Here is a 13,988-nt window from a genome sequence, read left to right on the forward strand (position 1 = left end):
TGACTGGGACTGAAGTATTACGGTGGAATGGCTCTTTATTAATAGTCTAGTCAGCCTAGAAACAATACAACACTGTGTATTGTTAAACTGTCAAAAATAGACTTGACCGCGAAGTTTTTTTAGTTTGATTTCTGCAACATTTATTGTTAGTAGTGCATCAGATGTATTTGTCTGATGTTTTAAAATGAAGTCACTCGCCTCATAGTAATGTCGTTATAGTTTGTAGCAAACACATCCAACTTGCATATTCAGTATTCCAGATAAAAAGCTAGTGGCAGCCTAATCAATGCCACGTGAAACAATTACAATGTCATGGCCATTTACGGCCAATTGCTAAAGCCGGACCTAAACAATGACATCAAAACAGTTTCTTGATATCTTTAACGGCTCTGCATGTTTTTTACCTGTTTGTAATGTTTTTAATTAATATATCAGAATTTAAGTTCAGTACGAAGCTTACAAATTAAAATCACATAATCACATAATCAGTTTAGCTATTCAATTTGTCACAAAATCAGCTTTTCTGAAAATTACCCAAAATGATCACGCCCCACTTTTGTCACAAGGAAGACAGTGTATGAATATAAGCCTCATTACAGCTAAACCATTCGCACTGCTGGTGACAAACCGTCATTTTTAAAAATAACTCATTAGCTATCACTAAGCTTAAGAATTTAGTTCCTATTCCAAATAATTAGCCTTCAAACATGGATCTGTGCAAACCCCAATAAGCAAACTCTTTGCAAGCCCGGGTACACAAGGGAATTAACTGTGTACTGCTACCTCAAGGTTGCCATGGTAATTAACAAACATGTTTTCTGAAGTGCTATGTTTTTTAGAAACTTTATTCCTCTAGGAATAATAATTATGGCATCAACCATTTCCCTATGAAATAATAAATTTTTGTCCAGTGAATCAGCAAATGACACCGGTGAAGCTAATAATAGCTCAGTGGAAATCACTACAGATGCAAAGACGGTACTGTACCTTTAAGAGGTTCCTCCCATTAACCCTATACATGGAAAGTGGTACATTCATTGTGTCCTGTTTTATTGTTAACAGTCTGTAGGTGTTGTTGGATTATAAAAAAAATGGAATAAAAGCATATAATCAGAAAAAAATGTGTGTGTGTGTGTGTGTGTGTGTGTGTGTGTGTGTGTGTGTGTGTGTGATAGTATCTCTGTCTCTAGCTCATTTAATATTTATATATATTTATTTCAATGTTGCGTTTACAAATTTTATTAATTATTGTAAAGTCTATGTAAAACTATATCCCACAAATCATGTGAAATCCATAATAATGAAACATATCGCAAGTGGGGGGGGGGGGGGGGGATGGGGGAGGAGGGTCACTTGAACCTCAAACTCTAAAGATAATACAAAGAGCCCTCATCCCTCTTGCAAGACAAGTTAATATATAACTGGTCCCTTCAGTCACGGACATTTTCCAACACCTATGGTAATGATACTTTTAAAACCATTAAAATAATTAAGCCTATACTAATGTTTGTATTTAAACAAATATATGAGTTGTATTTTGGGGGAACAGGTCAGAGTAAACATAATTTTTATGAAGACTATAAAGTCTATTTTAATAATAATTTCAACCTTACTGTAGAAGATTAGGCTACAGTTACCGTATATCGCTGTGTATTAGCCTACTTTTTGATACAAAATTTATCAAGTCAAAGGCTGGGGTCGGCTTATCTAAGGAGTCAACATTTTATTGGAAATGTAAAGTTAGAATAGTGACGTCACGGCTTGACTCGATCTATTGTCATTATTGTGCTCTGCATTTCCGCTTTCATAAAGGTTTAATATTGCATTTTAACACAAGCTATTACAAATAAAAGATATTAAAATTGTATATATATGTTCATCTTTAATAAATGTTGGTGTTTAAAAGTTATTTAGTAATATTTATCTGTTTAAACAACAATAAATGGTGACCGATCAAAACAATTTCGGAAAACTTCGCAGGTCACGTGTCATTACAAAATTGCTTACTAAACCGGTGAACACATTAATTGTTCCAGCTTCATTTGTTTTGTTTGTCGGCTTGGGATTAATCAACACGGGTGGTTGGGTATGGTAGGGTATAGCCGACTACATGTAGTAATGAAAAGACCGATTAGCACAATCAACAATGCAAACAGTCACTGTGTTTTTAACGTGTGGCTGCAATCAAGAATGTTTAGGTATATTTCGCTATCTTGGTACTTATATTTTACGAGAAATAAATTAACCGGACACCGTTTCTATAAACAGAAATCGGCTACTGCTTCCGGATAAGTTTGCTGTGACAAATGACGTTTGAAAGCAGATGTACTTTGTCATTTTGTAGACCACACAGACATCTGACTTGGTTAGTTTTATATAGGGGGGTCGGCTTATATACAAGGTCTATAATTTTAAAGCCGATTTGGAGGATGAAACTAGGGGGTCGGCTAATGCATGGAGTCGGCTAATACACAGCGATATACGGTATTTCTGAATGCCATCCCCTAATGTGAAATATAATAATGTTCCTTTTTTTTTTTTTTTTTTACCTCAGTTCCATCAGGTGGTGTAAATATATTAATGATTTACAATCTGTAACAAAACTGCAGGTTCAAGTGATATTATTTCAGCGTGATATATAAATAAGTGTTTTATGAACAAGGTTTTATCGACCGAATTAAACCAAGTTTTAAGCAAGTGACTATTACTGTTTTGACAAGGCAACATTACTTCAGCTACAAACACTGTGACAGGGAGGGTGATCAGGCTGATCAAAGGTTTTATTATCACTTCACCCTGTCACTTAATTGAGCCCTAAATAATAAATGCATTTTTTTAAAACAGTAAGCTCCATTTAACTAATAATTAAGTCTGCCATGCAATGTATTGATGGAAATAAAATTCAAGTATTATGTAATGAATAAATTTATCGGTATGTCAGTGCAATATAATATATTGTTTATTTTTTTATTGAGTGGAATTAATATATATGCTGTATAATTTATAGCTACTATCTTTAACGTTGAAAACATATTTGTTTACAAAAAAACTTATTAATTAATCAAGGAACAAAAAAGGGAAATCTTGCCTGAATATCCTTGTCAAGTCCATGTTCGACTTCATCATTGACCTTCAGATCATATTCAAGGTCACAATTAGCATGAATAGGGGTACAAAGTGATTGGACTGGAAGATTCAATTTCACATATTTCTGGAATGTAGATTAGTTATCTTTGTGAAACATATTTTTTTCCCCTTACATGGTTACATGATTTGCTAAACATTTGAATATTTGTTGAATAAAATTTTACATGAAACAAATACTTTACCTCCATTACAACCTTTAAAGTTAGTTTACTGGCATTTAAACATATATATTGACATACTATTTGGATGACCTATAAATTCCCATACAACAAGAGTATGCAATTATGTCTATTACAGTCAAATCTGTCCTAGCTCCTACCTGTATTGAGAGGCCATTTTTATTCTCCCAAATCATTTATTATCAAATAAACTTATACCTGCAACAAGCATTCTGCGAGTACTGCTACAGCAATACATGTCCCCATCCAGGACCAACAAAATGTTTTCGCATATAAATTCAAGGACCATAAGTTTATGAAATCTCCATGAAAGTTAAACTTGATCTGTAACAGAACATGATCAAGCTATATACAAAATTTCAGTTGAGTATCTTTAGGAAAACATTCAAGGGCCATAACTCTGTCAAAATGGGTAAATTGTCATGATCTGTAAAAACGTGAAAATGCTTTACACAAAATTTCAGCTCAATATCTTGAGGCATTGCAAATAAAAAGTTTGGAAAACAAATTTTAGTATCTCCTAAATTCAAGGGCCATAACTCTGTCACAAATGGGTAAATCGCCATAAAAGTCCAATTTGATCTGTAACAGTACAGATAAAGAAAATTATATGCAAAATTTCAGCTTAATTATATCTCAAGGCATTGTGAAAAAAATATCCAGAAAACAATATGTTGGACAGACGGAGGGACAGATGGATGAACGGACAGACAGACAAACAGGATGGAGATGATACCTATACATGTCTTTCCGTCTGATTGGATCGGTAGGGGACTATAATAAGCAGAAACTGTGAAAGAAGTTGAGACAAGTAGTTGATATGGTGTGTACAATTCAGAGTCAAGAGGAAGAAGAGAGTCCAAACAATAATAAGTTTATTTTGTTTAACAATACCACTAGCTCAAATTGATTTATTCTTTATCAGCTAGTGGATGTCAAACATTTGCTAATTTTACATATAAACATAGATAAGAAATCCACTAGTTTTCTATTAGTAACAATTTATGGGATCTTTTATATGCACCATCCCACAGACAGGATAGTACATACCACAGCCTTTGATATAGCAGTCGTTATGCACTGGCTGGAATAAGAAATAGCCCCAGTGGGTGGGTCCAAACAAATTCAATCAATGGACAAAGTTGGCAACTTTGTTTTATATATTAAAGATGAAAAAGAATCAACAAAATCAAGTAGTACATGTTGTCCAGGATATTACAATCTAATTCACTAAAAATTAACCTACCTTTGGGTTCCAGCTATTAGTGGTTTCTACAACTTCTAAATCCTCTAAATGATCACCTGCACCCTTACTTCTCATCTTTGGGCTGCAATGTAGATGCACTTATTTCTGTCACATTATATAGTTTTACGGAAAATTACACATTGGTACATTTGTGAATTCATGGAATAGAGCTAACAAAATAGCGAACAAGTATATTTCTGATATACATGTGTATATTTAACAGTCTACACTCTTGGATTATTTGGTACAATGAATGTATGACATACAGGGCTTGAAATGCAGTGTTAGTACATTCACCGGTGCATGCTGATTTTTGCGTGTGCATGTAACTTTTGAAACTGGGTGCACGCAGTGCATGCTAATATTTTTAAAGTACTGTGTATTGCGTATACTAGTATCCTGTTGTCTACCAGATTCAGACTCAAGTTGTTGAATTTTGCGTATGCATTTCGTAATCTGTTCGCCACATGAAAACATAACTTTTATCTTATGGGCGCATCCATTTTGTTTCCCATAATCCTACTTACAACAATGGCGCCCTTTCGGTCATTTCCGTGAAATATATTTGCAAAAATTGCCGGCAATATCTCGGTTATATCCGTATTAGGGAAGGTGATCAAGACCGACTTTGGGGTATCCACGCGCATAACACAGTTGTTGTCGTCACTGACAAATTGAACTCCGCCAGATCTGTGATCAATACAAAGTACCGTAACTACCTTGACCATTTTCGACCTCGGATATGGGCACTTGATCAGATGATTGCGAACGTGCAGGTGCGTTACTCACGTAGTTGACTCAGCCATTGATTATTTCATTCGCAACTTCTCGTCGAATTTCGTAGGCTGATTTATATTATACCAACAGATCTTATCGAGTTAAAAAAGTTGATAACTTGCTTAATACAAAACACAAATATTCATACGTTTTTGTAATTATTTTGGTGCATGCAGAATTTTAATGGTGCATGTAACTTTTTTTTCAGCATGCACCTGGTGCATGTAGATTTTTTTTTTCATTTCTAGCCCTGACAGTGTGTGTGCGTGTGTGTGTGTGTGTGTGTGTGTATGTCTGTATGTCTGTGTGTGTCTGTGTGCATGTATGCGTGTGTGTCTGTGTGTGTGTGTGTGTGTGTGTGAGAGAAAGAGAGAGTGTGAAATGTATTGATGGAAATAAAATTCAAGTATTATGTAATGAATAAATTTATCGGTATGTCAGTAAAATATAATATATTGTTTATTTTTTTTGAATGCTGAAAACATATTTGTTTAGAAAAAAAGCATTAATTAATCAAGGAACAAAAAAGGGAAATTTCACATATTTCTGGAATGTAGATTAGTTATCTTTGTGAAACATATTTTGTTTCCCTTACATGGTTACATCATTTGCTAAACTTTTGAATATTTGTAGAATAAAATTTTACATGAAACAAATACTTTACCTCTATTACAACCTTTAAAGTTAGTTTACTGGCATTTAAACACACAATGTATATTGACATTCAGTTTGGATGATCTATAAATTCCCATACAACAAGAGTAAAGAATCTAATTCACTAAACATTAACTTACCTTTGGGTTGCAGCTATTTGAACGTTTGTACCATCTTTGAACTGATCACCAGCACACTTACTGGTAGACATCTTCTCATCTTTGGTCTGCAATGTAGATGCACTTATTTCTGTTTTTATATGAATTTTAACTTTATTCATTACGAAGTTAAACACTAATTCATCAGTATTTCTTTGTACAGTGAGCACATGGTTATTATTAAAATAACACATTCTAGTTCTGATTTTGGCTCTTCAGTTAAATTTCAATGTGATAATTAGAGGGCTAGTTGAATTTGAGAAGGGTCAGTAAGATTTGTCTTCAACTGGCCCTGCTGGCGACCATGGTTTTCATGTTAATTTTCAACCCTGTTTATAGCTAAACTATCTTTAAGTTAAAAACATATTTGTTTATAAAAATAAAGTATTAATCAGGGAAGAAAAAATGGAAATTTCGCTTAATATTTATTTATTTACCTTTACCTCGTAAGAAATCCCTTCTTCTTCCAACAGTGGTAGATCTTGGTTTGTTTTGTCATCCTTGTTGATGTTCACATGACATACAATTTCAAGTACAAAATCCGAGCCATAAGTAGGGTTGGGAACTGTTACTACTGGAATATTCAGTTTCACATATTTCTGGAATGTACAGAATAGTTTTCTTTGTGAAACATATTTTTTAACTTACATGGTTACATAATTTGCTAAACTTTGGAATATTTGTTGAATAATATTTTACATGAAAAAAAAGAACTTTTCTGGTTTTACTATTTGGATGATCTATAAATTCCACTACAACAAGAGTAAGCAATTATGTCTTTATTACAGTCAAATCTGTCCTAGCTCCTACCTGTATTATGAGGCCATTTTTATTCTCCCAAATCATTTATTATCAAATAAAGTTACCTGTAACAAGCATTCTGCGAGTACTGATAAAGCAATACATGTCCCCATCCAGGACCAACAAAATTTTTATCGCCTAAATTCAAGGACGATAAGTTTATGAAATCTCCATGAAAGTTAAACTTGATCTGTAACAGAACATGATCAAGCTATATACAAAATTTCAGTTAAATATCTTTAGGCAATGCCACAAAAAAGTCTGGAAAACATTCAAGGGCCATAACTCTGTCAAAATGGGTAACTCATCATAATTTTTACTTAATTACAGGATTACACAAATTGCTAAACATTTTCTTTTTATCTCCATTACAACCTTAAAATTGGAACACCTATAAATTCACATGCCACAAGAGTATGCAATTATAGAGGATACTAAATAAGTGGCAATTTGATACCATTTATCTTACAAGTTATCTGAAAATATATCAAACAAGCGAAAGTGAGTTAGATATGTTTTTAAATGAGTTGTAAGATAAACGGTATCACACGGTCACCTGTATATTATTCTATTTATCGCCAACCTACAATTACCGTGGCATTCCTTGGAAGCTGATGAAAATGTAAACATTTACAACACGTACCATGACCTAATTTTACCAAACATATTGGAAGTTTACTTCCGCAAACTTAAAAAAATTCCATAGTATACGCTTACATATATGTAGCTATATGAATCATACAAGTAAGAAAAAACAACAAAACAAATGTTTTTGTCTCAGAAGGTGTGTTTCATCAAAATGTATTGATTGAACTATAACAATTATAATCAGGCCCATATTTACGAGGGGGGGGGGGGGGGGGTTGTCCAAACCCTCCCACAAAAGCTGAGGTCCACTTTTTCTTCTTCTTTTTTTAAATATTTCACAAATACTTGATGGTAGCAACTCTCCTATAAAACAATATTTGTCTTCGTCATTCAGCACCCCCTTTACGGAAGCTGCAGTGTATTTAGGGGGGGGGGGGGGGGGGGGGGGACAAAGGAGAGACAAAGTTTATTTTCACTACTGGGCTATGTCCCACCCCTTGGTTAGAGACACAAAGTTTGTCTTTACCACTGGGCTACGTCCCGCCCCTTGGTTAGAGAGACAAAGTTTGTCTTTACCACTGGGCTACTTCCCGCCCCTTGGTTACAGACACAAAGTTTGTCTTTACCACTGGGCTACTTCCCGCCCCTTGGTTAGAGACACAAAGTTTGTCTTTACCACTGGGCTACTTCCCGCCCCTTGGTTAGAGACACAAAGTTTGTCTTTACCACTGGGCTACTTCCCGCCCCTTGGTTAGAGAGACAAAGTTTGTCTTTACCACTGGGCTACTTCCCACCCCTTGGTTAGAGACACAAAGTTTGTCTTTACCACTGGGCTACTTCCCCCTTGGTTACAGACACAAAGTTTGTCTTTACCACTGGGCTACGTCCCACCCCTTGGTTAGAGACACAAAGTTTGTCTTTACCACTGGGCTACTTCCCACCCCTTGGTTAGAGACACAAAGTTTGTCTTTACCACTGGGCTACTTCCCACCCCTTGGTTAGAGACACAAAGTTTGTCTTTACCACTGGGCTACTTCCCACCCCTTGGTTAGAGACACAAAGTTTGTCTTTACCACTGGGCTACTTCCCACCCCTTGGTTAGAGACACAAAGTTTGTCTTTACCACTGGGCTACTTCCCACCCCTTGGTTAGAGACACAAAGTTTGTCTTTACCACTGGGCTACTTCCCACCCCTTGGTTAGAGACACAAAGTTTGTCTTTACCACTGGGCTACTTCCCACCCCTTGGTTAGAGACACAAAGTTTGTCTTTACCACTGGGCTACTTCCCACCCCTTGGTTAGAGACACAAAGTTTGTCTTTACCACTGGGCTACTCCCCCTTGGTTAGAGACACAAAGTTTGTCTTTACCACTGGGCTACTTCCCACCCCTTGGTTAGAGACACAAAGTTTGTCTTTACCACTGGGCTACTTCCCACCCCTTGGTTAGAGACACAAAGTTTGTCTTTACCACTGGGCTACTTCCCACCCCTTGGTTAGAGACACAAAGTTTGTCTTTACCACTGGGCTACTTCCCACCCCTTGGTTAGAGACACAAAGTTTGTCTTTACCACTGGGCTACTTCCCACCCCTTGGTTAGAGACACAAAGTTTGTCTTTACCACTGGGCTACTTCCCACCCCTTGGTTAGAGACACAAAGTTTGTCTTTACCACTGGGCTACTTCCCCCCCCAAAGTTTGTCTTTACCACTGGGCTACTTCCCACCCCTTGGTTAGAGACACAAAGTTTGTCTTTACCACTGGGCTACTTCCCACCCCTTGGTTAGAGACACAAAGTTTGTCTTTACCACTGGGCTACTTTGGTTAGAGACCAAAGTTTGTCCCTTGGTTAGAGACACAAAGTTTGTCTTTACCACTGGGCTACTTCCCACCCCTTGGTTAGAGACACAAAGTTTGTCTTTACCACTGGGCTACTTCCCACCCCTTGGTTAGAGACACAAAAAGTTTGTCTTTACCACTGGGCTACTTCCCACCCCTTGGTTAGAGACACAAAGTTTGTCTTTACCACTGGGCTACTTCCCACCCCTTGGTTAGAGACACAAAGTTTGTCTTTACCACTGGGCTACTTCCCACCCCTTGGTTAGAGACACAAAGTTTGTCTTTACCACTGGGCTACTTCCCACCCCTTGGTTAGAGACACAAAGTTTGTCTTTACCACTGGGCTACTTCCCACCCCTTGGTTAGAGACACAAAGTTTGTCTTTACCACTGGGCTACTTCCCACCCCTTGGTTAGAGACACAAAGTTTGTCTTTACCACTGGGCTACTTCCCACCCCTTGGTTAGAGACACAAAGTTTGTCTTTACCACTGGGCTACTTCCCACCCCTTGGTTAGAGACACAAAGTTTGTCTTTACCACTGGGCTACTTCCCACCCCTTGGTTAGAGACACAAAGTTTGTCTTTACCACTGGGCTACTTCCCACCCCTTGGTTAGAGACACAAAGTTTGTCTTTACCACTGGGCTACTTCCCACCCCTTGGTTAGAGACACAAAGTTTGTCTTTACCACTGGGCTACTTCCCACCCCTTGGTTAGAGACACAAAGTTTGTCTTTACCACTGGGCTACTTCCCACCCCTTGGTTAGAGACACAAAGTTTGTCTTTACCACTGGGCTACTTCCCACCCCTTGGTTAGAGACACAAAGTTTGTCTTTACCACTGGGCTACTTCCCACCCCTTGGTTAGAGACACAAAGTTTGTCTTTACCACTGGGCTACTTCCCACCCCTTGGTTAGAGACACAAAGTTTGTCTTTACCACTGGGCTACTTCCCACCCCTTGGTTAGAGACACAAAGTTTGTCTTTACCACTGGGCTACTTCCCACCCCTTGGTTAGAGACACAAAGTTTGTCTTTACCACTGGGCTACTTCCCACCCCTTGGTTAGAGACACAAAGTTTGTCTTTACCACTGGGCTACTTCCCACCCCTTGGTTAGAGACACAAAGTTTGTCTTTACCACTGGGCTACTTCCCACCCCTTGGTTAGAGACACAAAGTTTGTCTTTACCACTGGGCTACTTCCCACCCCTTGGTTAGAGACACAAAGTTTGTCTTTACCACTGGGCTACTTCCCACCCCTTGGTTAGAGACACAAAGTTTGTCTTTACCACTGGGCTACTTCCCACCCCTTGGTTAGAGACACAAAGTTTGTCTTTACCACTGGGCTACTTCCCGCCCCTTGGTTAGAGACACAAAGTTTGTCTTTACCACTGGGCTACTTCCCACCCCTTGGTTAGAGACACAAAGTTTGTCTTTACCACTGGGCTACTTCCCACCCCTTGGTTAGAGACACAAAGTTTGTCTTTACCACTGGGCTACTTCCCACCCCTTGGTTAGAGACACAAAGTTTGTCTTTACCACTGGGCTACTTCCCACCCCTTGGTTAGAGACACAAAGTTTGTCTTTACCACTGGGCTACTTCCCACCCCTTGGTTAGAGACACAAAGTTTGTCTTTACCACTGGGCTACTTCCCACCCCTTGGTTAGAGACACAAAGTTTGTCTTTACCACTGGGCTACTTCCCGCCCCTTGGTTAGAGACACAAAGTTTGTCTTTACCACTGGGCTACTTCCCGCCCCTTGGTTAGAGAGAGACAAAGTTTGTCTTTACCACTGGGCTACTTCCCACCCCTTGGTTAGAGACACAAAGTTTGTCTTTACCACTGGGCTACTTCCCACCCCTTGGTTAGAGACACAAAGTTTGTCTTTACCACTGGGCTACTTCCCACCCCCCACCCCTTGGTTAGAGACACAAAGTTTGTCTTTACCACTGGGCTACTTCCCACCCCTTGGTTAGAGACACAAAGTTTGTCTTTACCACTGGGCTACTTCCCACCCCTTGGTTAGAGACACAAAGTTTGTCTTTACCACTGGGCTACTTCCCACCCCTTGGTTAGAGACACAAAGTTTGTCTTTACCACTGGGCTACTTCCCACCCCTTGGTTAGAGACACAAAGTTTGTCTTTACCACTGGGCTACTTCCCACCCCTTGGTTAGAGACACAAAGTTTGTCTTTACCACTGGGCTACTTCCCACCCCTTGGTTAGAGACACAAAGTTTGTCTTTACCACTGGGCTACTTCCCACCCCTTGGTTAGAGACACAAAGTTTGTCTTTACCACTGGGCTACTTCCCACCCCTTGGTTAGAGACACAAAGTTTGTCTTTACCACTGGGCTACTTCCCACCCCTTGGTTAGAGACACAAAGTTTGTCTTTACCACTGGGCTACTTCCCACCCCTTGGTTAGAGACACAAAGTTTGTCTTTACCACTGGGCTACTTCCCACCCCTTGGTTAGAGACACAAAGTTTGTCTTTACCACTGGGCTACTTCCCACCCCTTGGTTAGAGACACAAAGTTTGTCTTTACCACTGGGCTACTTCCCACCCCTTGGTTAGAGACACAAAGTTTGTCTTTACCACTGGGCTACTTCCCACCCCTTGGTTAGAGACACAAAGTTTGTCTTTACCACTGGGCTACTTCCCACCCCTTGGTTAGAGACACAAAGTTTGTCTTTACCACTGGGCTACTTCCCACCCCTTGGTTAGAGACACAAAGTTTGTCTTTACCACTGGGCTACTTCCCACCCCTTGGTTAGAGACACAAAGTTTGTCTTTACCACTGGGCTACTTCCCACCCCTTGGTTAGAGACACAAAGTTTGTCTTTACCACTGGGCTACTTCCCACCCCTTGGTTAGAGACACAAAGTTTGTCTTTACCACTGGGCTACTTCCCACCCCTTGGTTAGAGACACAAAGTTTGTCTTTACCACTGGGCTACTTCCCACCCCTTGGTTAGAGACACAAAGTTTGTCTTTACCACTGGGCTACTTCCCACCCCTTGGTTAGAGACACAAAGTTTGTCTTTACCACTGGGCTACTTCCCACCCCTTGGTTAGAGACACAAAGTTTGTCTTTACCACTGGGCTACTTCCCACCCCTTGGTTAGAGACACAAAGTTTGTCTTTACCACTGGGCTACTTCCCACCCCTTGGTTAGAGACACAAAGTTTGTCTTTACCACTGGGCTACTTCCCACCCCTTGGTTAGAGACACAAAGTTTGTCTTTACCACTGGGCTACTTCCCACCCTTGGTTAGAGACACAAAGTTTGTCTTTACCACTGGGCTACTTCCCACCCCTTGGTTAGAGACACAAAGTTTGTCTTTACCACTGGGCTACTTCCCACCCCTTGGTTAGAGACACAAAGTTTGTCTTTACCACTGGGCTACTTCCCACCCCTTGGTTAGAGACACAAAGTTTGTCTTTACCACTGGGCTACTTCCCACCCCTTGGTTAGAGACACAAAGTTTGTCTTTACCACTGGGCTACTTCCCACCCCTTGTTAGAGAGACACAAAGTTTGTCTTTACCACTGGGCTACTTCCCACCCCTTGGTTAGAGACACAAAGTTTGTCTTTACCACTGGGCTACTTCCCGCCCCTTGGTTAGAGACACAAAGTTTGTCTTTACCACTGGGCTACTTCCCACCCCTTGGTTAGAGACACAAAGTTTGTCTTTACCACTGGGCTACTTCCCACCCCTTGGTTAGAGACACAAAGTTTGTCTTTACCACTGGGCTACTTCCCCACCCTTGGTTAGAGACACAAAGTTTGTCTTTACCACTGGGCTACTTCCCACCCCTTGGTTAGAGACACAAAGTTTGTCTTTACCACTGGGCTACTTCCCACCCCTTGGTTAGAGACACAAAGTTTGTCTTTACCACTGGGCTACTTCCCACCCCTTGGTTAGAGACACAAAGTTTGTCTTTACCACTGGGCTACTTCCCACCCCTTGGTTAGAGACACAAAGTTTGTCTTTACCACTGGGCTACTTCCCACCCCTTGGTTAGAGACACAAAGTTTGTCTTTACCACTGGGCTACTTCCCACCCCTTGGTTAGAGACACAAAGTTTGTCTTTACCACTGGGCTACTTCCCACCCCTTGGTTAGAGACACAAAGTTTGTCTTTACCACTGGGCTACTTCCCACCCCTTGGTTAGAGACACAAAGTTTGTCTTTACCACTGGGCTACTTCCCACCCCTTGGTTAGAGACACAAAGTTTGTCTTTACCACTGGGCTACTTCCCACCCCTTGGTTAGAGACACAAAGTTTGTCTTTACCACCCCTTGGTTAGAGACACAAAGTTTGTCTTTACCACTGGGCTACTTCCCACCCCTTGGTTAGAGACACAAAGTTTGTCTTTACCACTGGGCTACTTCCCACCCCTTGGTTAGAGACACAAAGTTTGTCTTTACCACTGGGCTACTTCCCACCCCTTGAGTTAGAGACACAAAGTTTGTCTTTTTGTCCCACTGGGCTACTTCCCACCCCTTGGTTAGAGACACAAAGTTTGTCTTTACCACTGGGCTACTTCCCACCCCTGGTTTAGAGACACAAAGTTTGTCTTTACCACTGGGCTACTTCCC

General features: G+C 39.9%; 1 protein-coding gene across 3 annotated transcripts in view; it reads right to left on the reverse strand.

Annotated features, from left to right (window-relative positions):
• LOC121387096 overlaps window positions 1-13,988 on the reverse strand; it is a 30,359-nt gene that overhangs the window by 10,960 nt on the left and 5,411 nt on the right. For 2 of the 3 annotated variants that reach the window (XM_041518119.1, XM_041518117.1), the window contains exons 3-6: window positions 6,599-6,760; window positions 6,144-6,229; window positions 4,573-4,654; window positions 3,089-3,211 (exon numbers count right to left, since the gene is read on the reverse strand). In XM_041518119.1, the coding sequence (XP_041374053.1) occupies window positions 3,089-3,211; window positions 4,573-4,654; window positions 6,144-6,229; window positions 6,599-6,760 (453 nt within the window). The remainder of the gene's footprint in view (window positions 1-3,088; window positions 3,212-4,572; window positions 4,655-6,143; window positions 6,230-6,598; window positions 6,761-13,988) is intronic. The other variant, XM_041518118.1, reaches the window with a different exon arrangement.

The sequence above is a fragment of the Gigantopelta aegis genome, chromosome 13, assembly GCF_016097555.1.
Source record: "Gigantopelta aegis isolate Gae_Host chromosome 13, Gae_host_genome, whole genome shotgun sequence".
Taxonomy (NCBI): domain Eukaryota; kingdom Metazoa; phylum Mollusca; class Gastropoda; order Neomphalida; family Peltospiridae; genus Gigantopelta; species Gigantopelta aegis.